The following is a 23,186-nucleotide window of genomic DNA, read 5'->3' on the forward strand; positions in this document are numbered from 1 at the left end:
TGGGGCAGGGCTGGCTGTGTGCCTGGCACCTCCAGTGGCACCTGAGGGGCAGCAGGTCAGTGCCCATGGGCCATGTTAGTGCTGGCAGGGCTGTGCCAGCCCATGGGCAGCCCCGGGGCACCAGGCTCCCTCCAGCCAAACCCTGCCCCAGGCCTGAACCTCTCTAATTAAAATGCCCAAATGTGACACGGCAGGGAGCTCTGAGCTCCCTCCCTGCCAGGCTGCTCCCAGCCCCGAGGCAGGAGCTGGGAGGGCAGATGGAGCTGTGATCCCACCCTGGGGCTCTCCATCTGCTCCGAGCCCAGGGCTGGGCACAGCCAGGGTCAGGAGGCCCTCGTGGGGCTGAGCACTGCCCTGCCACAGCACAGACACACAGCCACATCCCCAAATGCTCCTGGGCACCAGCCTCAGTGTCCAGCCCTCAGACCACCTCTCACCTCATGGCTGGTGTCCCTGTCTGGCCTCATCCCCCATCCTCAGCCTCCAGCGCTGCAACTGCCCAAATTCTGCCAACTGTCACCTTCCTGTGGCAGCCAGACACTGTCACAAGGAGTGACAGAGGGACCCAGGGCTGCTGGCTCTGCAGAGATCACCCCAGGGCAGATCTGGCTGCAAACACGCTTGTCCTTGGCATGGGCACAGAGACACTCCCAGCTCTGCCCACACAGGGACAAGGACAAGTGTGGAACCCCTGCTGCTGCTCCCTGACCTCAGGCAGGACAGGGATGGCACCATCCCAGGCAGGCTGGGGTCCCACTCATGGGGGTCAGAGCTTTGTTCACATTTTCTGAAAGTGGAGGGGAGCAGGGCTCCCTCTCCTCACACAGATCACTGGAAGGCATCCAGGCTTTTGCACACATTCCCTTGCTGGAGGAACAGGCTGTTTAACCTGCCTGGGTGGATTCAGGATGTGTAAAACCACAGCCGAGGTGTTGGAAAGGCAGCAAAAAGCAGCTGCAGAGTGTGACAGGATCCTGCTCTGCCACTGTCCCCTCTCCCTGCAGGCTGGGACCACCAGCTCCTCAGGAGCCCCAAGCCAAAGTCATTACAGCCCGTGGAGAAGCACAAATACACACATTTTCCTTTCTGATAAACTCTCACACCACATAACACCTGTCACAGTTTTGGGATGAGAGGGTCCTGGGCTGCCCAGCTCTGCCCCAGAGGTGCAGGACATGGAGCAGCATCTCCTGTGGAAATCCCTCAGTCTGACCCCTCCAGATGTGCAGGTAAAGCCGAGGCTGGAGCGATCCCAGGCGAGGCAAAACAAAGTCAGAGCTGACTCCTGAGCCTCACCCCCCTTGGCCATTTTCACTGGGATTCAGGAAAGCCATTAAACAAAGACAGAAAGCCTCATTGCAAGAACTAAACCACCTCCCAGCTCCCAACACCTGAAGGCACAGCCCACAAATGCCCTGAGGGCTCCCACCTGGACCCGCTGCCCACCCAGGACCCTCCAGAGAACAATTCCCACTGCCAATCTTGGGATCAGCACCCTGTCCCAATCTCTCTGCGGCATCTGAGCCCCCCAGCCAGCCCCAGCTGTGCCCACCACACCAACATCTGCTGCAGAGATCCCTCACCCCAACACTCCGATGGTGGCAGCTTCTCCCACAGCTTCCCGCTGCCCCCACAGCAGCTCAGGATGCAGCTCTTCCCACAGCGCTGCTCAGCCCCACCAAAGCCTGTCAGCTCCGCTCTGGGACAGCGCCCCAGAGGTCCCCAAGGACCACAAAAGTATTTCTGTGCTGGCCAAGTCATGGCACATCCCTCAGCGATTCCATGGTCACCCGAACATGTGGGATCCCCTTCGAAGGGAGCTTCACCCACCAAACCAAACCACAGACACCCAAAGGGCCAAACCTTGTCCCTCTGTGAGAGCAGCTTCTCTCACAGCTGCTGTCCCCAGGGCACTGACCTGCCGTGGTTCCCCTCCTCTCCTCCAGGCTCAGCTCCCTGCAGCCCTGACCCAGTGCAGGACGGAGCTGTCAGGCTCGAGGGCTGCTCACCCCGGCTTTGTCCAGCCCTCCCAGGACAGCTGGCTGGGATTTGCAGATCCCAGGGGGGGTGGATGGACCCTGGTGGGTCTGGTACAGCAGATCCAGCTCAGGAGCTGCTGTCTGAAGGTGCCTGCTGAGTGCCCAGGTCCGGGATGAGCGAGGAGGGTGCCAGGTTCAGCAGTTGTCACTGTCACCCCTCAGAGCGCTGCCTCGGAATTCAAACACATCCACCACAATTCCACCTGATCTCAGAAAGGACACAGCCTGGAGATGAAGTGACCTGACCCTGTCCCACAGTAACAGAGGCAGCAATCAGCCCAGGACCAAGTTCTCCCCCATGGACAGCCCTTGGAGATCCGTGCCCTTGCCCAAACAGGCGCTCACCTGCCCTGGCAGTTCTCCACTCCCAACCTCTGTGCCCACATGCCCTGCCCTATCTGCCTCTCCCCTGTGAGCCACACATGTCACCACTCCTTACCTCTGCTTTTTGCAAGGCAGCCGACCTCAAAATCTCCAGGCAGGAGCAGGGCTGGAGCTCCTGGTGACCACCAGTGCCAGGAGCAGCTCATCCAGGGCTGTCTGTCAGTCTGCCCGTCCCCTGCACGCAGCTTTGCTTTATCCTGCACCACCCCACACCTCACCCCGCAGAACTCACCGTGGGGGCTGCACCCCTGGCACAGCCACAGCCTCAAACCCCAAAACCACCAGGCACTGAACTTCCCAGCCTCACCTGCAAAAAGGCTCTGAGGGGGAGGCTTGCAGAGAGGCAAGCGGGGGCTGGAGGAGAGGAGTGGAAGGAAATCCCTGGCTGGAATCCACAGCCTGTTTTAAAAACCAGAAGCTGAAAAGCCTGGAGAAGCGTCCCTGTGCTCCAGGGGAGCAGGGCTGTCCCTGTCCTGGGCTGGAGTCCCCACTCCTCTGAGCTTCAGAGGCAGCAGAGCTGTAAAACGCTCCTGGTCTTTGCTCAGGACAGGCAGCAGAGCTGTAAAATGCTCTCAGTCTGCTCAGGACAGGCAGCAGAGCTGTAAAATGCTCTCAGTCTGCTCAGGACAGGCAGCAGAGCTGTGAAACTCCCCGGTCTTTGCTCAGGACAGCGCTTCCCTTTCCCTGCCAATCCCCCCGCGGGTGACAGACGGACGGACAGACAGACACCCCGTGTTCCCCCCGAGCACGGCCGGGCTCAGGGACCCTCCGCCCCTCCTGTGCTGTGGCACACAGCCCACTGAGCAGCCTGAACACTGCTACAGAAATATTAACATTAAAAAGTTCACACCGGAGCTACCTGAAAAACTTCAAACCCCCGAGCGCACCCACGGCACATCCCGGCCCGAGCGAACCCTCCGTGTCTCCGCACCCACCTCCCTCCTCGCGATGCTCTCATTCCAGAGGAAGCCGGACACACGGACAGACAGACAAACCCGCGTTTCCCTCACTGACCTCAGCAGGGCTCCTCCGGCTCTCACATGTCCGCGGGCAGCAGCGCTGGATGCTCCGGGCTCTGCGGGGTTTGAGCCGAGCGGGGTTTGAGCCGAGCCGGGTTTGTGTGCCCAGCCGGGTTTGTGTGCCCAGCCGGGTTTCTGTGCCCAGCGATGTGAATGCAGAGCGTCGCCGGCTGCAGGGACCCGCAGGGTGCGAGGCGAGGTTTAAAGCGCCAGCCCCGCTGCCACCTCCCCCCGGAGCCCTGGCACGATTGGGGAGGCTCCAGAGATCGCTGCCGGCTCCCTCACCTCGCTGCCACGATCCTCCCGTTATTAGATGATGCTCTTAAACACACAGTGCAGCTACGTGAATATTTAGCTTCCCTTCCACCTCCTCACCTCCCACCCGCCACACTCACTTCACCTTAAAAATAGATCGGGATCGATTCTCCCAAACTACATCTGCAAACACGCTCGGCTCCGCGGGCACAGGCAGCACACGCTCTGTGCACACACAGACACACTCTGATCGCTTGGATTTAAAGCACTAAAATACTGAAGGGCCATTTTTAGCTCCTGATAGTCCTCCTGCTCTTCATATTATTAGATATGTGTGGTTTTTTTGTCTTATTGCAAGAGCCTAGGCTGCTCAGCCATAAGCATCTCTTGATTTAAATGTAACACTGCTCGACAGAGGGAAATTTCTAATTGCAACAGGGTTTTAAACAGGGAAAGATGGAAATGCCACGCAGCAGCCAAAGAGCTGCTCTCACGTTTGTGAGAAGGGAATTACTGACAGTGAAATGGGGCTCTGTCTGGGAAGAAAATCACATTTCCAAAGGGGCAAAATGGGGACAGAGCCCCACTGGCACTCTCGGCTCTCTGTCCACACTTGTCCTTCATTCTCATTTTTCACTACAAAAGTAGGAAATCACTTTAACCTGAACAGCTTTGGGGAACTGCCCATGCTGTTCCGCAGCAGTAAATTCATTTCCAGGAGCCACCCCGTATTTTCCAGAGAAAGACAGAAACTCTGCAGGACCTGAGATCAGGATGCCCGGCTTGGTACCTGGCCCTGAATGAAAAAGATGAGAAAGGTGAGGGAGGGCAGGGCACAGCCACAGCTCCTGTGAGCTCAGAGCTGGTGCTGCAGCCCTGTTCCCACTGGGGCTGAGATCAGGGATCCATGGACAGAGAGGGCAACAGGGGAATGAACCAGGATGGGGACTCTGCCCCTGATCTGAAGGGCTGAGCCGCCTTTGGAGAGCTCTGAAAGGGGAATCTGCAGCTGGAACAGGGGGAAAGGCAGAAAAGGGGGATAACAGAGGGGGAGAGGCGCTTGGAACACCATGAGGAAATGACATTTTCCCTGTGAGTTTAGGATGCAGCAAAGAATAACGAGCGAGACATCTGTGATCTGCAGAGACACCACCTACCACGGCAGGCTGGGGCTGAGCGTGCCCTGGGCACACGTGTGCCCTGCACCGAGCTGTGCCCAGCCCTGGCACAGCCCATCCACACCCTGCCCAGCCCCAGGACCTGCACACGCTTCCCTCGGAGCATGAAATTATCACCCTCACTTGGACACTTTTCAAAGATTTTTTTTCCCTTTAAACAACTCGCCCACTCATCCCTATAAACGCCGGTGCTAAAAGCTGGTTCTGTTGTTAAGATTTCAAATAACTCGGGTTTTATTGTTCCAAACAAAATCAAAATAACTCACCCACGCTGCCTCCTTCCGAAACGCAGTCAGGGCTGACCTGTGGGGACGGTGCCCGGCTGCCACCCGGCTGGAGCACAGGGCTGCGCCTCGCTGCAGTGACAATGTCACTGCTGATTGCATTTGCTGCCTCAGTGTCACTGACACCTCTGCTCTGTCTGGGAGCCACCGGGACCACATTGGGCCACTTTGTGCCACATTAACACAGGATTTACTCTTTTTTACTCTTTTTCCTCAGCTGCACAACAACCTGTCCTGGGATCATAGGTCAGTCCAGCCCTCACTGCTGAGACCAGGGGGAATTTACTCCTGGTTTCTCTTCTGTCTATTCACACAATCCTCTGCAGTAAATGTTGCAACTTTTCCATGTAGATTTTGGCAGCATTTACCATGCAGGCTGGGTTTCCCTGGCACTATTTACCACAAACACACCAGCCTGGATTTAGCACCTGGAGCTCGTTTTACTAACCAGGGACACCAGGTAGGAGCATTCTCACTCCAGGTCACTCCCTGGAGAAGATGAGTGGCCAGAGAGGTCAGAATGGCCCATCAGAAACCTGGGGGATCCCTTAAACACCCAAACTGGGAGTGAACCTGAGCTACTGCTTGGAACAGCTCAGGCTGGAGGTGGATGACAACAAGCAGAAAGTTTTTGGGGTGTAGCTCTCACCAGGGCTGTGGTACCTGGCTGTGCACACCAGCACACACCCAAAGCAGTAAAACACAGAGTTTTGGCTATAACTCACTGCAGTGACTGACCCTGCATTGGAGAGGGGAGAACCAGGACCATGCTCAGCCAGGGCAGTCTCAGCTGAGCAGCACTAATTTGCTAAACTGAAATAACTCCGTTGCTTGAAAGGGTATAACCCATATTCCTGGTTAATTAGCACAAGGTTAATATATAGAGCACTTTATCGAGCTCCCCACTCCAAGCCCCACAGAGCAGGGCAGGTGAGCTCCTCTTTGGTGATGGAGACAATCCAAGCTCCAGCTGCTCTCCCTGCACCTCACACTGGAACCTCTGACAGTTTGCTTTGAAAACGCTCTGCACAAAAAGCCTGCTCGTCTCTGGATTGCCAAAACCGTGCTGCTTCCTTGAATCAGACTTTTATTCAGACACCTACTTGCTCTGAGCACAGCGAGGTTTTCAGAGGGAGCTGAGCAGATGCAGCACCTTCCTTGGGCTGGTGGGGATGGGGGAAGTGGAGCCGTGCACACCCATAACACATCCAGCCTGCACATAAACAGCCCTGCTCAGCACACACCCAGATGTTAATTATTATTTACTCCCAGCCCAGAAACGCCTGCAGGCCGCGTTCCAGATCAAGGCTTTGTTGTGCAAGGCAACCCCACAAAACACGAAATCCTGGCCCTGCTGGGGCTGCTGCCTGTGGGTTTGCCACTGCAGCCACGCTCTGTCTGACCTGCTCAGGAGAGTTGAAACAGGCAAGACAAAAATCACATGCAAAGGCAGGAGCAGCTTCTGCTATCAGCCAAAAGCATCTCCTGCTCTGGGACCTGCTGCTGCAAAGGGCAGGATGGAGCTGCGCCCTGCTTGGGGTTTGCTCCAGGGAACACTGGGATTCAAGCTTTAGACACAGGCAAAAAAATCCTCCTGGGACTTTCCTGCAGGTCCCAGGGAGTGGCACCTCCTGCACCCAGCACACACAGAGCCTGGCTCTGCTGGCTCCCAGACAGGGCTGCACTGACTGCCCTGCACTGAGCGCTGCAGGGAGCTGGAACTTCCCTGGGGCACAAACAGCACCGTCCAGGCTGGAAAAGTTGGATCCAAGGGATGGTTTGGGGCCCTGCTCTAATGGCACATCGCCCCAGGGGAGCCCCTCCAGCCAGGCCTGCACTCAGAGCCCTCTCTGGGCTCCTGGGGAAGGAGCCAGGGGCTCTGAAAAACCATTCTTTGGGCTTTTTTAGATTAATTGGTGTTAACTGCCTAGGGAGGCTTAAAAATAGCACAGCTAATGGAACATGTGGATGCTGAAGGTGAGGTGTGAGCAGAGGCCACGTTAACCTGACACAGGCTGTGCCCAGCCTGCAGCCAGAGCCCAAACCAGGGACACCTTCTGTCCAGCTGTCCAGGGACACCTTCTGTCCAGGGACAGCCTCTGTCCAGCTGGGAATTGCTGCCTGCACCTCCAATTCTGCCCCCCTCCTCTGGGGACAGGGGAACCTCCCTGCTGTCACCGCAGATTTTATCAGGAGAGCTCCAAGAAACAGCCCCCAAACCCTCCTGTGATTCATGGATTCCCATCCTTCTCCTGCAGCCATGCAGGACCCTCAGCCTCAGTTTCCTGCACCCTGCCCAAGTACAGGGCAAGGACAGCTCAGAGAGACCCCAAAGCCTCTGCTCACCCCAAGGCCACCCTAAATCCAGAGGAGAGCATTGCATGGATGGGACAGTGCCTATCCTAAAGCATTGATTTAAGGAACAGCCTGTCCCCTGAAACAGCCACAATCAAAGATAAGGCTCAGACAGAGCCTCTGGTTGTGCAGCTCTGTCCTCCAGTAAAACCCAGAAATATAACAGCAGCAGCATTTCCTGGGTTTCAATGGAATTTACAGAAAGACAAACACACGTTGTTGGTACAAAAAGGATTCTTTAGGCAGCCCCAGCAAGCACAGCCAGACCAAGAGCTCTTCCAGCACAGGGACCTGCTGGATCCATCCATGGCAGAGCCCCCAGGCACAGCTGGGAGCTCAGGGATGGCTGTGCAAGGAAATCAAACACAGCCCCGAGTCACCAGAGCCCCCCTTGTCATCTGCTGTCACCCCAGCTCCAGGGATTTAAGCCCAATTAGGCTGATTTACATCCAAAGAGAACCTGGGCTATGATATTTTTTTAGCTCTTCTGCCATGTGAAGTTTAATAAATGCCAGAGGCCAGAAGTGTGAAGGTACAAGATACCCCAGGCACAGCGGAGACCCAAGAAAGGAATGAAAGGTTCCAGATTTTGAGGGAAATCAAACATTTGGAGGCTTATCTCTCTGGGCTTGGCTTCAGTTCATCCTTTTTTCCCTGTGCTGTTCCCTTTAAAGTGACAGTTTCTAGGAAATGGTGAGTGTAACATCTCTGTTACTGTCTCATCCCACCTGATGGCTGACAGTTTGCCGGGAGAAAAGGTTGTGCAAGGAGGAAAGCAGACCTCAATTAGGGTTTCAAAGTGCCAATAACTGCAAACTCAGTTACAGTGAGTCAAGGATGGCTTTGGGGAGCTTGGTTTGTCACCTCCAGCCTGGCTCATCGACCTTCAGACCTCCAACACGAGTCTGCTGGGTGGCCCTGGACAGCCAGCTCAGCTTTCACCTCCTTCCTAGGGCAGATTCCTTTTGTAGGAGGCTTTTCTTCAGTTTTCTAGCCCCAGAGCTGGCCTCTCATGGAGCCAGTTTAGGATGGAATATGAAGGCCCTGATACTCAACCAGAGAAATACCCAGACCCTCAGGAAGGATCATTCCTAAATTCAAATCCTGGATCTGCCCCTCAGGAAGGGTCATTCCTAAATTCAGTCCCTGGATCTGCCCCTCAGGAAGGGCCATTCCCAAATTCAATTCCTGGAATAAAATCCTGGATCTGCCCCTCAGGAAGGCTCATTCCTAAATTCAAATCCTGGATCTGCCCTGCAGGAAGGGTCATTCCTAAATTCAATCCCTGGAATTCAAACCTTGAATCTGCCCCTCAGGAAGGGCTATTCCCAAATTCAATCCCTAGAATTCAAACCCTGGATCTGCCCCTCAGGAAGGGTCATTCCCAAATTCAATCCCTGGAATAAAATCCTGGATCTGCCCCTCAGGAAGGATCACTCCTAAATTCAATCCCTGAAATTCAATCCCTTGAATCTGCCCCTCAGGAAAGGGCCATTCCCAAATTCAAATCCTGGATCTGCCCCTCAGGAAGGGTCATTCCAAATTCAAATCCTGGATCTGCCCATCAGGAAGGGCCATTCCCCAGCTCCATCCCCCAGGCACGACACTCGCCTGCAGCAGAGCCAGCTCTGCCCTGCCTCCCTCTCACTCACACAGGCTCATTGGATAATTACAGAGAAAACTAAGGCAAATCCCAATTTTAATGCCATTATAAAACAGAGAGGGGGAATTCATTACCTGGCAGCTGTTCATATTCAAGGAAGAAACTGATAATTTGCCTCTGAGGCAACGAATGCAGCAGAAGCCAGAAAACGCTGCTGCCTCCCCCCACCTTCTCCTGCAGCCACTTTTTGCAGAGCTTTTCCATTTATTTCCCTGCCTCCCATGACTGAAGTCCCACAGAAGAGTGACTGTCAGGGCCCTGCAGAGCTCCTGAGAGCCCTGGCTGTGCTGCAGCTCCAGCTTTGGGGGAGCAGCTCTCACACCTCTCCTGGCTTGTGCAAGGAGCCCACCTGAGGCAGAGAACAGGAGATGAGAGAACCCCACAGCTCAACAGAGAGACTCAGAGAGAAGGACAGCTCAGACAATCTGAGCTGACTCTGGGGAGACGCCCCTGACTGTTCTCCAGGAGCCCAAATCCCTGGCAGAGCCTCCCCATACCTGTCAGGCTGGAGCTCTCCAGGTTTTGCTGCACATCCAGGAACCAGCACAGCCTCCCTGCCCCGAGCGCTTTGGAAGGTCCCAGCACTGAGCAGGCAGATAAAGCACTCTGAGAACAAGGCTCTGTGTTTACCTGCTCACTTCCAAGAGGACTGACACCAGCACAGCAGCCTCCAGGTGTCATAGGAACAGCCTTAAATTTAGCAGCAGCTGCCTCTCCTCTCTGCCTGGCTCTGGCTTCTCCCCTCCTCTCAGAGCACGTTCACAGCACAGAGCCTGGCCAGCACTGATGGTGTAATTACAGCCCTGCAGCTGAGCAGAGTGAGGTGTGGGTGAGGGAGGGTGTGATCTGCACTGCCCCAGTGCTCTGGCACTCACACACAGAGATGGAGCAGGGACCAGGCTGGTGTGCAAACAGGGAGGGTGCAGTGGAGGCTGCAAACCCCACAGCCCTGCTCCAGAGGAACTGGGGAAGTGCCAATCTCCCCTCAAACAGCACAAGGCAACCAGGGAAAGGAGGGAAATGAGCAGCCCCCAAGGCTGACACATCCCTGCACCCACCCAGCCCATTCTGCAGCTCCCAGTGAAGTCACAGGGAGGGATGGGCACACCTGACAGCCAAGAGCTGCCAGGACAGCCCTGATTCAGCAGGGACAGGCAGAACCCTCCGGATCTGCTCCCTGCCACTGACCCTCAGAGGGTCAACCAGGAGCACCCTGCAACCAACAATCCCCCAATAAATCCTGAGACAGAAAACCCCCTGGGCTGACCCTCAGAGGGTCAACCAAGAGCACCCTGCAACCAACAATCCCCCAATAAATCCTGGGACAGAAAACCCCCAGGGCTGACCCTCAGAGAGTCAACCAGGAGCATCCTGCAATCAACAATCCCCCAATAAATCCTGGGACAGAAAACCACCAAAACAACTCTGGCAGCCTGCCTCTGGGGTGGGGATGGATGACCTACAAAAAAATTCCTTTCTTTTATGGCTGCCTCTCACTGTCATCATAAAAAAGGCCTTATAAAAACATTTGTCCCAGGGAATGTTTGGAGATGCAGAGAGCTTGAAAATCGTTCAGTGTCTAAACACATCAGCAGCCATCCCTGCAAGTCATCACTGCAGGCACACACAGCTCCTCTTCCCCTGCCTGTAAATGGGCCTGGCTGAGGAGAGGCTGGGCACAGCTCTGCAGGGTGAGGAGTCACTCCCTGTAATGTCCTGAGGGATTTCCAGAGCACAGATCCAGACAGGGGTGGGTTTGATCCTTACCTCATTCCATGGGTTTTGCTCCAGCTGTTGGACCTTGGCACAATAAATTGGTTTAGTCCCATTGACTCAGTCCCATTGACCTCAAACACAGGCTCAGAACTGGGGAAGGTCCCAGGAAGTCTTTTCCAGAACACACAGCCCCTTTCCTCCATGGGCCCTCTCATTCTGCACAGAGGAGGGTGAAGGACACAATCTCTGATATTTCTGAAGTTTTAGAAAAATCCCATCCTTCCAGCAACCTTCTAATAACCCCCCAAACACATCTGCTACTGAGTCAAGGCCAAGCTGGAGCATCCTGACCTTCAGCACAGTGGAGAGAGGGGTTAAATTTATGAGCAAGCCTTTGATGTCTGCAAGTTTCATGTAGTACAAAACCCCTGCTTTGATGTTCCTTTTAAAAGAGAGGAAGCTCAGAAAGGTGTGCACTGCACGAGCCTCAGGGAGGGATTTGGATCTGGCTGCCCACAGCTGCAGGGACAGAGCTTTAATGCAGCCACTTCTGCTCAGGGCTCTGCTGCACCAGAGCAGAAATGGGACCAAAAGCACCTCACCCTCATCATCCTCTCCCACAGCAAATCCTCCTCAGGGCACTCAGAGCATCCCCAGGAGAGCTGCACACCTCCTGGTGAACATGACCTGGCCTTGCTCGTCCCCACACCCGCCAGGGCTGGTGCTTCTCCTGCAGGTGCCACCAGCCAGGGCTGGGAAATCTCCACTCTGGGCAGGGTCAGGAAGGCCCTGCCTGCCCCAGCAGGGTCAGAGCCTCCTGCATGGGCACCACATTCACCAGCAGCTCCTGCAGAGGGTGGCAGGCAGGTGTGAGGCACAGGGGTGTCACAGACATCTTTTATGGAAAATCCTTTCCTCCTGAGAAGCTGAGAGGCCTCAGGAACAAAATGTAAATATTGATTACCTGCTGCTGTGGAATGCAAGAGGTGCATCTGTGATTGGCCCATGTTGGTTGTTTTTAATTAATGGCCAATCACAATGAGCTGGCTCGGACAGAGAGCTGAGCCACAAACCTTTGTTATCATTCTTTGCTATTCTATTCTTAGCCAGCCTTCTGATGAAACCTTTTCTTCTATTCTTTTAGTATAGTTTTAATATAATATATATCATAAAATAATAAATCAAGCCTTGTGAAACATGGAGTCAGATCCTCATCCTCAGACCCCTGTGAGCACGGTCACACAGGGGCCCTGCTCGCTCTCCTACCTTCCCCAGCAGCTGGGCCATGGCTGCTCCCATCCATGCCAGCATCCCCACGGCCTCTCCTGCAGGCTGAGCCCTCCTCAGGGCCCCACAGACAGGGACAGGCTCCTCTCCATGCCCTGTTCTGCCTCCCCTCCGCCTCCTCCCAAGGGGAGTTTCCCAGCACTCGGTAATTAGCAGCAGCATCATCACCAGCGCTAATGACAGCCACCAGGGCTCCTGCCATGCCAACTCCAACAACTGCACAGCCATCAGCACGGCCTGGAGCCTCCCCGGGGGAGGCAGGAGAGCAGCATCGCCCCAGCACACCAGGGGGAGGAGAGGGAGGCAAACAAAGGCAGGGGATGGATGGCGGTGAGTGCAGGGGCTCTGAGTGAGGCACCTCATCCCCAGCACCTCCCCAGGCTGGATCTGCCCTGGGATGGAGCTCAGGGCAGGATCTGTCCCTGGGATGGAGCTCAGGGCTGGGCTGGATTTGCCCTTGGGATGGAGCTCAGAGCTGGATCTGTCCCTGGGATGGGAGCTCAGAGCTGGATCTACCCTGGGATGGAGCTCAGGGCAGGATCTGCCCTTGGGATGGAGCTCAGAGCTGGATCTACCCTTGGGATGGAGCTCAGGGCTGGATCTGCCCTGGGATGGAGCTCAGGGCTGGGCTGGACCTGCCCTAGCATGGAGCTCAGGGCTGGGCTGGATTTGCCCTTGGGATGGAGCTCAGAGCTGGATCTGTCCCTGGGATGGAGCTCAGAGCTGGATCTGTCCCTGGGATGGAGCTCAGAGCTGGATCTGTCCCTGGGATGGAGCTCAGAGCTGGATCTGTCCCTGGGATGGAGCTCAGGGCTGGGCTGGATCTGCCCTTGGGATGGAGCTCAGGGCTGGATCTGCCCTGGGATGGAGCTCAGGGCTGGGCTGGATCTGCCCTTGGGATGGAGCTCAGGGCTGGATCTGCCTCTGGGATGGAGCTCAGGGCTGGATCTACCCTTGGGATGGAGCTCAGGGCTGGATCTGTCCTTGGGATGGAGCTCAGGGCTGGATCTGTCCCTGGGATGGAGCTCAGAGCTGGATCTGTCCTTGGGATGGAGCTCAGGGCTCACCCAGAGGTCACATCACTACACCTGGGTTCATTTTTGTCCCTGCTCACAGCTTTTCCTCTGCCATGGACAGCAGGGATTGTGGCAACCCAAAAAGCCTCAGATCAAGCTGCAGAGATCACCTCTAACTAAGGACTCTCAGTTTACCAATGGATTAAAGAGAATTTTTGCTTTGCTCCTTGCAAAATGAGGAATCTGAGGGAGTTGTTGTCTGACCAGGAAAAGCCTCTCTCCCACTGGTTTGGGGTTTGCTCCCTCTGACTGCAAAGGCCCCCATGGATGGAACTGCAGCTTTCCAACAGTGACAGCAGAGCACAGAGGGGTTGCTCTGCTCGTGGCAAACCCACAGGACAACGCTGGCTTGGAACACCCTGAGGTCTGGCCCGTGCTGCAGAGTCAGCCTGGCCAAGCTGGGAGCTCCAGCACAGCAAAGCTGCCCTGAAGTGACCCCAGAGCCCTCTGGCCTCTCCCCAAACCCCACAAGGGCTGCCAAGGGGTCCCCAGAGGCTGGCAAAGCCCCACAGGGCCATTTCCAGCCCCAGCCCCACTCCTCAGGAATGCCCTCCCCAGCTCCTGTTTGGGCTCTGCCTGAATGTCTGAGTTAAAAATACAGGGCTATTTCTGGCAGAAGTGGTTTTTCTCTCTCTTTGTGTTGCCTTGTGTGCCCCCATGCTGCTGGCTCCTCTCTGGCTCAGATGAGCTTTGTTTTCCTTCTCACTGATCGTGTTTGCACCTGTGAGCTGCAGGAAATGTTTTTCCCAGCAGACCATTTCCATGAGCACTGTTGGGAACCAAGAATGAGCTCAGAGAAGTCTGAAAAAAATTTTAAACACCCCAGTTAGTATAAAAATTGGGTCTCCAGTGGCCAGAGAACTGAAAGTCAAGAATGTCAGTGGTAAAAAAAGGATGTGTCCACACACTCATGCACACAGGTACAGCAGGATGTGTTCTCCCCATGGTCCACAGCTGAGGAACAAAGGACTGAGAGCCAGAATTCCCTTCAAGCATCCCCAAGCTCTGCAGCTCTGACTCTTTCTTAGCCAGCATGAAAATATTTAATTTCTCTTTTTCTAAAATGCCATGAAAAAAAAAAACAAAAAAAAGAAAAAAACAAAAAGCAAAACTAGGCCTATCTTTTCTGGCTTGGATTTCCTCCATCTGGAATCTCTGCATGATCACAGAACTGTGACAGTGTGTTAGAGACCCAGTGTAAAGCAAAAACCTGAATATTCCCAGCACCCATGAGATCACTGATCATTCATCATTCATCTCTCCTGGCAACAAGCTGAGGGTGTGGGGCTCTCCCACCTGAGATCCCCGAGTTCAAAGCCCTCCAAGCCCCAAGGAAGGTGCCATCTCTCACTGTGAGAGTGAACTCTGCCTCCAGGGCTGGGACAAACCCAGCACAGCTGCAGGGAAGCTCCCTGGTATTTGTGTTTGCCATGTGTCACCACAAACATCAACCAAAGCCAGCACAACTGTCAGGTTAAAACAGCACAAAGGCATCTGGGGAGCTGCCCAGGACATGGATCCTCACCATGGGAGACAGGCACAGACTGATCAGAGCTCCCAACACAGGAGCAGAACACAGAAATCACCAGGGCAGCTCCTGAGGAAATGAGCTCCATCTGAGCTGCTCCCAAGGAAAAGCTCCTGGATGATGATTTCTACCATTTCTGATGAATCCCAAGAGACCACTCTGCACATTGATCATCAGTGTGATCAGAACATGAGGTACAACTTCTACAGTCCCACATTTGGTAGAGGCAACCAGCAAAGCAGCACTTCTGGTTGTGTGCCAGAGACCTGGGAAGGGTTTTGCTTTTTGAAAGCACCAATCCCACTCATGAGCCCCAGGAGCTGATCAATTCACACTCCACAAAGCACCCAAACTGCTGTGCTGTTCTGGAATTCAAGGCATCGCATCCTGACAATCCTGAACTCAGCTAAGCCCAGCCAAAGGCTCCTGTCCCTCCAGAGAAGGTTTAAATGTCACCACAGAGACACAGCTTGTGATGCAGACTGGTTCCACTGCTCTGCTAAAGGGACAGTGATGCTGAGGCTCAAAAACACAAAAGGATTTGCCCATAGGTGCCCCCAGAGCCAACAAACAGAGCACAGCTACAGAATCTCCTTTCCAGCCAGAAATCCCCACTGCCACCCTCACACCCGGCTGGAAATGAGGTAAAATCAAAGATGAGGAACTCCCAGATCAGCACTGGAGATTAAAATCATCCCACTGAAATTAAAATCATCTTCCTACCGACTGTGGCACCTGGCCCCTGAGCTCCCCAGCATCCAGGGGGGCTCCCTGGGGTCTCCTCTCCGAGCTGGCCTGGTGCTCCCGGTGCCTCCTCGTCCTGGCAGGCAGCGACAGGAACTCCTGCCCTGAGATCTTCAGCTCTCCCACGTGGTGGCTGTCCCCATTCTGCTCCTTGGGAAAGCAAGAGACAGTCACTGCAGCAAGGCCTGCCTCGGGGTTTGGGGGAGATCCACCCACAGAGCAGCACAGGAGCACAGGAAACGTGGGGCTGGGGCTCAGGGTTCCCACTGACACTGAAACACAGGACTGGGACACAGGATGGGAACACAGGATTGAAATACAGCATTGGAATAGAAGATTGAAACACAGGATTGAAATATAGGATTGGGACACAGGATGGAAACATAGGATTGAAACACAGGACAAAAACACAGGATTGGAAGACAGTATTGAAATACAGGATGGAAACACAGGATTGAAGTATAGGATTGAAACACTGGATGGAAACACTGTGCTGAAACACAGGATTAAAGTACAGGATTGACACCCTAGGTGTGGGGAAACACAGGTGACACAGATCCCAAAGAGGAACAGTGAGAAGGAAGGAGCGATTCATTGCCATGTTGGTGGCACCAGCACAGCCAGGCCAGTGTCCACAACTTCAAAAGCAGCCACAGAAATAGAAATCAGAGCTGGAGAGTGCCTTGGCTGGAGCCCTCACAGTGCTCAGTGCATGACAGCAGGAGAGATGACTCAATTGCAGTACGTGGGCACCTCCAGGGTGAAACCCAGAGGGTGACAAAGAGATTTTAGTCTGGTACACAAAGGAATAAACAAGAGGCTGGGAGACAAAAGCAGAGGAGATGAAATGCAGGAGTGAGAGACACACTGGAGGCAGCAGGGTGAGCAGGGTCCTGCAGTGCTGGAGCTCAGAACCAAGGTGGGCTCCTGTGCCCAGCCCTGAGAGAGGCACTGGGCAGGGGCTCCTGGCAGTGGGGTACCAGGGGGCTGTGCTGGCTCTGAAGGCTCTGGCAGAGGAGAAAGAGAAGGCATTTCTGGCAGAGACAACCCCCAGAGGATGCTGGAGAGCTCAGGGTTCAGTCCATGGGTTCACCCTTTGCTCCTCCTCACTCCCAGCACAGCACAAAGCCCAGGAGCTCTCCCAGGGGCACAGAGCACAGGAACTGCACCCAGAGCCCTCTGAGGGAGAGGGGACCTCACAGCCCGCCCAGGACCCTGCAGGGAACAGGAGAGCTCCCCCTGACCCCACAGCTCCTGCCTGCTCCATCCTCCCACAGCACCCTGAATCCCCGAGCCTGCCTGAGCTATTGAGTGATATTTACAGCATTTCCAGCCAAGAGCAGCATGAACAGCCTGTCACACACAGCCCAGCCCCTGGGCAGCCCCCAGGGCTCTGCTGCTCCATGGGGACACCAGCCAATGTCCCTGACCTTGGGCACTGCTGTCCCTGCCATCGACACCCAGAGATGGAGTCATGTTGGAGAGCAGCAAAAGCCAAAATAGCCAAGGGGAGAATTGATCAAAACACGTCAGGACATTTGGAATTTATTTTCCAAAGAGAGTTCATTCAGGGAGGAGCTTTTGCCTGGCCTTCCCAGTGTTTGCTGGGATTTTTAGGTACCTAAATGGTTTAGGTACCATTTAGGTTTAGGTACCTGAATGGTACCTAAATGATAAAGCCTGAGGTTTTATCCCATTGACTGTCTGCACCCACCTGCAGCTTGGGTGAGCTTTTCCTCTCTGTGACAGCTCTGGAAATGCTGTGCCTGGAAAGCACTGGGTGAATGGGGATGATTTGTGCCAGAAACATCCCAAAAAGGCAGTGTGGCTGCAGGCCTGGCCATCCCTCTGAAGGGACAGGCTGACCCTGGGCAGCAGCAGCAGCAGCAGCATTTCCTGAGAGGCTGAAATGATCCCTGGGGCTGGGAGGGCTCAGAGCCTCCAGCTGCTGCAGGAGCAGCCCTGGGACACAGAGCAAACTCTGATCTGCTCAGATCTGACATTCCCAGGAGCAGAGCACGCCCTGGGACAAACCCTGGGACAAACCCTGTGCTCCTGCAGTGCTCCATGTCCTGTGTGTGCCCTCTGTGTCCCTCCATGGGGTGACAGGCACTGGCAGCCACTCAGGGCTAAGCTGCTCACCATGATCCTTCCAATCAAGGGCTGCTTTTGCAAAAAAAGCCCAGAAGTGACTTCCCAGCTTTGAGTGTTAAGTGCCTTTTGAATCAGAGCAGCTGTTCCTCCCCTCCAAGCTCTCTAGAAACCCTCTTTGGTTAATCCCATTGACTCCAGTGATATCTGCTAATTGCATATTTCCCTGCAAATGAAGCCAGGCAACAACAAACCAATTGGAATCTGTGCACAGATTCCTCAGACAATCTCTGAGGCCCAGACATCTTTGCTTACCTTTTCAGAAGGGAACTTGAGGAGGTCTAAGCTGTCCATGCTGTTCCTCTGGAGTCTCTTTGGCCTGGCTCCTGCAAAACAGCACTCTCACATCACGGGGGTGTCACCCACACACAAATGTCACAAAGAGAGAACCCAAACCAGCTCTGGTTAGCTAAAAGTCAAAGGGGTGGGATGATGCAGCTGTGCTGGCCTTGAGATTAGAATTTGTGGTTGTTTCCTTCTGTTTTGGGTGTTTTTAAAGCTCTGTCACAGGGCACTGTGGGGCTTTGGCCACTGAGCTGCAGCCAGGTCACACCAGGACCCTGATCTCAGACAAGGTCTCTGCAATTCAGGAGTTACAAACCTCACCCTAAACCACAGAAGCCATGGGACTGGCATTGAGAAAAATCGTAACAAAGGGGCAATTTAATACGTCTGTGGATTTTCTGCTTTATCATCATGTTTATAGCTGAAAGAATGTTTCTGGGACTCAACTTTGAGCTTTTCTCTGCAGTCACAGAGGCTGCAAAACTAAGTGAAGGAGCAAATGTGTTCTATCACAGGCCCAGCCTTAAGGGGAACAAAATCTTGCCTTGAACCTGAAAGAGGAATCAAAACTTGGCAGGATTTATGATATTTATTTGAGATTTCATAAGATTTTGATGTTTGATTCCAACAACAACAGAGTGGGTGAAACACAGTTCACTACTCCTGCTTTCCAAACCCTCTTTACCTCCAGTTTCCCTTCAAGCTCCTTCCAGCTGCTGCTGCCCTGCTGACAAACAGCCAGGATGCACCAAATGGCCCCAGAGCTGCTCACTGGGCAAACACAACAGAGAAAAAGCACAAAATTCACCAATCAAGGCTGGCTGAAAGCACAGCATGGGGATTAAATGGAAAAAGGCGCCAGGGATTCTTCCACCAGCTCAGCCAGGGCTCCAGATGCCACCACAGCTGGATCCAAACTGCACCAGCTCCAAGGACAGCTCTGCTTTGAGGAGCTCAGCTTCACAAGAAGCTCAGAATACCTGGGTCTTTTATCTGCAAATCACCCTTGGTTAGAGAAAAGCTGATGCACATTTGGGGGAAAACTGAAATCAAAGATGCGCCAAACAACCACAGCAATTACTCAGGAGTTGTAAGGCCACAAATAAGATCCCCTTGTATTCCAACACTGCAGCTTTCCTACCCTGAGTTTGCTCCTTCTGGGAGAAATAAATAACAAATTTATTTATTATTTAAATAATAAGTAAAGGGTCACAAACTCACATCACAGCTCGGCCAAAAGTGACCTGAAGTTGATGTCTGTGCCCCTCACCACCCTGAAAGGATTTGCTGCTTTTGCAGCCATAAAGACTCCAATCAGCAAAACCATTTCTGCACATTTGTGCCTCTCTCCTCCAAAAAAGCACAGCAGCTCCAGCTTTGTTTTAAGGTGATTCATTAGCAGCCTTTGAGTTCAGGGGACTGACATCAGGGCTGGAGGTGGAGAACAGGCTCTGAACACACGTCACGAGGAGCAGGCAGCGCTCCCACCAAACTCACCCCTGCACACAAAGCCAGGGGCCCACCTGTCAGCAGCTCAGCACATTTGTGCTGGGAAAAGCCTCAAAGACCTCAAATCCAACCAATTCCCACCGCGTCACCCAGATGTGAGCACTGAGTGCCACGTCCATCGCTCCCTGAACCCCTCCAGGGGTGGTGATGGCCTGGGCAGCCCAACAACTCCAACCCTGGAGAAAACTCCAATTGCTCCACCACCCTCAGCAGGGAGGAGATGGCTGAAGGACCTTTGGGTGCTGCCAGTCCTGGCTGAAGGAGCTTTGGGTGCTGCCACGTGGCTGGGGCAGGAGGGGACAGCAGGGCTGGGCTGCTCCCAGTTATTCCCAGTTTCACCCTCTGGGCACTGCCACAGCTGCTCGTGGCTTCCCAAAGAACAACCCACAGCAGCAAGGTGGATTTGCAGGAAAAGTCACCTCCAAACACCTGATTTGGGCTCCAAACACCACATCTGGGCTCCAGAGGCGAGCCCAGCCCTGGAAGTGAGTGTGCTCCTTTAACAGACAGTTCCAGGAAAGCAAGAAAGCAGCAAAGTGTGCCCAGTTAGATAAACACACATCATTTCCAGCTGTCTAAAGAGTCATTAATTACACACCTCCATCCCCAGGTGCTTTTGTGTGCTCCCAGAGCACTGAACTGCTGGCCAGCAGCCATTAATCTCCGAGCAGAGAAAACCTGCCTGCTGTTAATTGAATAAACACAGGCAGCTGAGCCTACCCCAGCACAACAACTCTTCTTTTTCTCTTGCTCTGATGCTGGTGGCTGTCTGTGACTGTGTGGGGCTTGCACACACTCAAGGTGAGACAGGAAAAAGTTCAGAATTACAAAAAAACTTCATCCAGCTCAGCAATCCCAGCCAGTGCTGGGGGCACTGTCCTTGCTCACCACCACTAAAACCAGCAGCATTAGGAGGGTCCCTATCACCCAGGGCTACAAGAAACTGCATCCACACCACCAGACATGTGGGAGCTTTCTCCTTCTCATCCCACACATCCTCATGCACCTTCCAGGAGAGCAGAGCTTTCCATACTCACAAGCATCCCACGGCAGGAGGAGTCCCTCTAACTTTCTGTCTCCATTCCCTCAGATGGCTCCAGATGTAACTTTCAGCCTCTCCCAAGTTATTTAGCCCAGAAATACCTGCAGCACCACTTAATGCTCAGCCAAAGCTGAGCTGTGCCTCTTTCTCCCCAGGGCTGCTCCACAGCAGCAGCAGGGATGTGAAGGATTGAGCAGCTCAAAACCCAGGTCTGCTCCTCTGGAAGGTTTTATTCCCCTCTCTCTCTCTCTCCAGCATTTATTGGCATGTTTACCAAGCCTGCTGCAGAGAAATGGAAAACCTCAGGGGCCTTTCTAAATGCTCTCTCTGTCTTGGAGGTTTGCTGAGGTCTCAGAGAGAGCAAGTTGAAACCTTCTTGTGAACATCAGCTGAGCAGCGCTCCTGACTGCCTGCATTCATGCCCTGTTTTCCTGCAGCTCCTGGGATGTTGCTCTTTTCAGGGGTGTTGTTCCTTTTTTAAATATTTTTTTTCAAAATCTCTTCCTCCTCCCCATCTATGATCTCAACAGCACCACGAACCAAGGGGATTTAAAATTTTTTTAAAAATTTTTTTCAGCTTTTTGCTTTTGCAATTTGGCCGCTGAGGTGAGTTCAACGGTTTTCACATTCTTGTCTTTAATCTGCAGCCACAGAGAACACAAGGAAGGGTTTATCAAGGATGGTGATGGGATCATCTCATGGAAAGGAGCACTAGGGCAAGCTGGGCAGACAGAGCTTTGTTCCTGCATGGACAGGCTCCATCTCCCAGAGACTGTAGCTGACAAGATCAGGCTGAACATGTGTAGAGAGTGCAGTTGATAAGATCAGGCTGAACATGTGTAGAGGTTGCAGTTGATAAGATCAAGGTGAACATGTGTGGCAGGGACTCAGGGAGCCCTGCAGGAGCTCTCATCAGGCTGACATGAGCTTTGATGAGCCCCAGCTCTGCCCCCTCTCCCACAGCTCCAGGAGCAGCAGAGCAGTCCCCCCCCACCCAGACACAGCCCCAGTTCTGTATTTACAGCTGGAACAAGCTGGATCCCTCAGGGGGGCTGTGCCAGAGCAGGCAGAATTCAACCTGACAGGGGACTCCAAAGAAAAGCAGCAGGGAAAGGTCATGGAGCCAGCATCAGCCCCCAGTGCCTGCTAACACGGGCTGGGCACCCCAAACACAACAAACCCCACATCAGGACATGCTGTATTCTCATGAAAAGGTCATTTCCCCCTGTACCTGCACTAACCAAGAGAGTGACTTGGCTTTTGGGTGCACAGCACCTCCCTGGCTCTGCACAGACCCAGACCTTGATCCTGGCAGACAGCTCTAAATATTGCCCAGGATAATTACACCAGAGCAGCCAAGCCCCTTGTTTGGGGTGGAATGCTGCTCTGGAAACCCTCCCCAGCCCCCAGTGACAGTGGGGACAGGGTCCAGTGCTCCCAGAGCATCTCCAATCATCCTCTGCTGCCATCTCATCAGGGGAGCTCTGGCAGCCTCGTGCTCCTTTATTACAGCAAAGCTCTTACAAAGGCAAGGGGGAGGGGGAGAACAAGAACAGCAGCAGGAAAAGAAAGAAGGAAAAAAAAAATAAAAAAGCATCCTCCAGTAGGACAAGCATCTCATTTAAGGCTTTAATTAGTCTTCAAACACATAATGGGTTCTGGCACTATAAATCCACTTGACCTCTATTATTGTCAGCACTCGCCTGATAAATGGTGGCATTTGTTTTCCCAGTTGCTACTGGGCTAGAACAATACTTTTCTCCAAATAGAGAAAGCAAATAATATCAGTTATTTACAATGGCTGGGCCATAAAATGCTGGTGCCAAGCTGCAGTGTGCCCATCCATGGAAGGGCCATCTGCTCACCCTGCTCCTGCAGGCAGGGAAGGACCAGGGAATCCCAGCAGCTCTGGCTCCTGCTGTGGCTGAGGACACAGAACCACCGGGACAGGATTGATCCCTCCCTTTGCTGGGAGGCTCTGATGAGCTCTACCCAGAGCACAACAAATCTCAGCCCCCCAACAGGCCCTGAGCACAACAAAGCCCTGCTCCAGAACAAGAATCCTGCAGTTTTCTCCTCTGTGGCAAAACTGTTCCCTTACAAAAGCTGCACACAGTTATTGTGGCAGTACAGAGAAATTCCCTTGGCATCGAGATGCTTGTCTGGCTGAGCTGGGAGAAGATGCTCTGTGTTTGTGTCACCCCAGTTCTGCATCTCCACAATCCAGCCTGACAGCTGAGCAATGGGCTGAAAAGAACAGAAATAACAGCAATAACAGCAGTGCTGCACATCCACACAGCACCCAGAGCCCTGGGGCATTTCCTGGCTGCACTCAGGGCGAGCAGCTGGCACAGAGCTCCTTGGATGGGGGACAGGGAATGAGGAGATGCTCTGGATCACTGGCCAAGAGCCCTCACATTCAGACAGAAGAGCTAAAACCTGGAAAAAGAATCCTCCTTGCAGGTGGAAATGGTACAAGGGAGTTTCTTTCTGATTTGCTATTTATTTCCCCCAGTAGGAGCAAACTGAAGGTAGGAAAGCTGCAATCTTGGAATACAAGGGGATCTTATTTGCAGCCTTACAACTCTTGAGTAACTGCTGTGGTGTTGGGCACATCTTTGATTCCAGTTTTCCCCCAAATGTGCAACAGGCATCAGCTTTTCTCTAACCA

The 23,186-nt window shown here is 53.7% G+C and overlaps 1 protein-coding gene across 8 annotated transcripts in view; it reads right to left on the minus strand.

Moving 5' to 3' along the window:
- The window catches only part of GPSM1 (G protein signaling modulator 1), a 65,700-nt gene that overhangs the window by 6,195 nt on the left and 36,319 nt on the right, over positions 1-23,186 (minus strand). For 3 of the 8 annotated variants that reach the window (XM_005493241.4, XM_014271445.3, XM_074556689.1), the window contains 2 exons: positions 17,935-18,005; positions 15,508-15,678 (listed from right to left, as the gene is read on the minus strand). In XM_005493241.4, coding sequence (XP_005493298.2) covers positions 15,508-15,678; positions 17,935-18,005 — 242 coding nt within the window. Of the gene's footprint in view, positions 1-3,437; positions 3,571-3,842; positions 5,215-9,807; positions 10,166-10,944; positions 11,465-15,507; positions 15,679-17,934; positions 18,006-23,186 lie in introns of those variants that run through there. The other 5 variants (XM_005493242.4, XM_074556693.1, XM_074556690.1 and 2 more) reach the window with 5 other exon arrangements.

The sequence above is a fragment of the Zonotrichia albicollis genome, chromosome 21, assembly GCF_047830755.1.
Source record: "Zonotrichia albicollis isolate bZonAlb1 chromosome 21, bZonAlb1.hap1, whole genome shotgun sequence".
Lineage (NCBI taxonomy): Eukaryota > Metazoa > Chordata > Aves > Passeriformes > Passerellidae > Zonotrichia > Zonotrichia albicollis.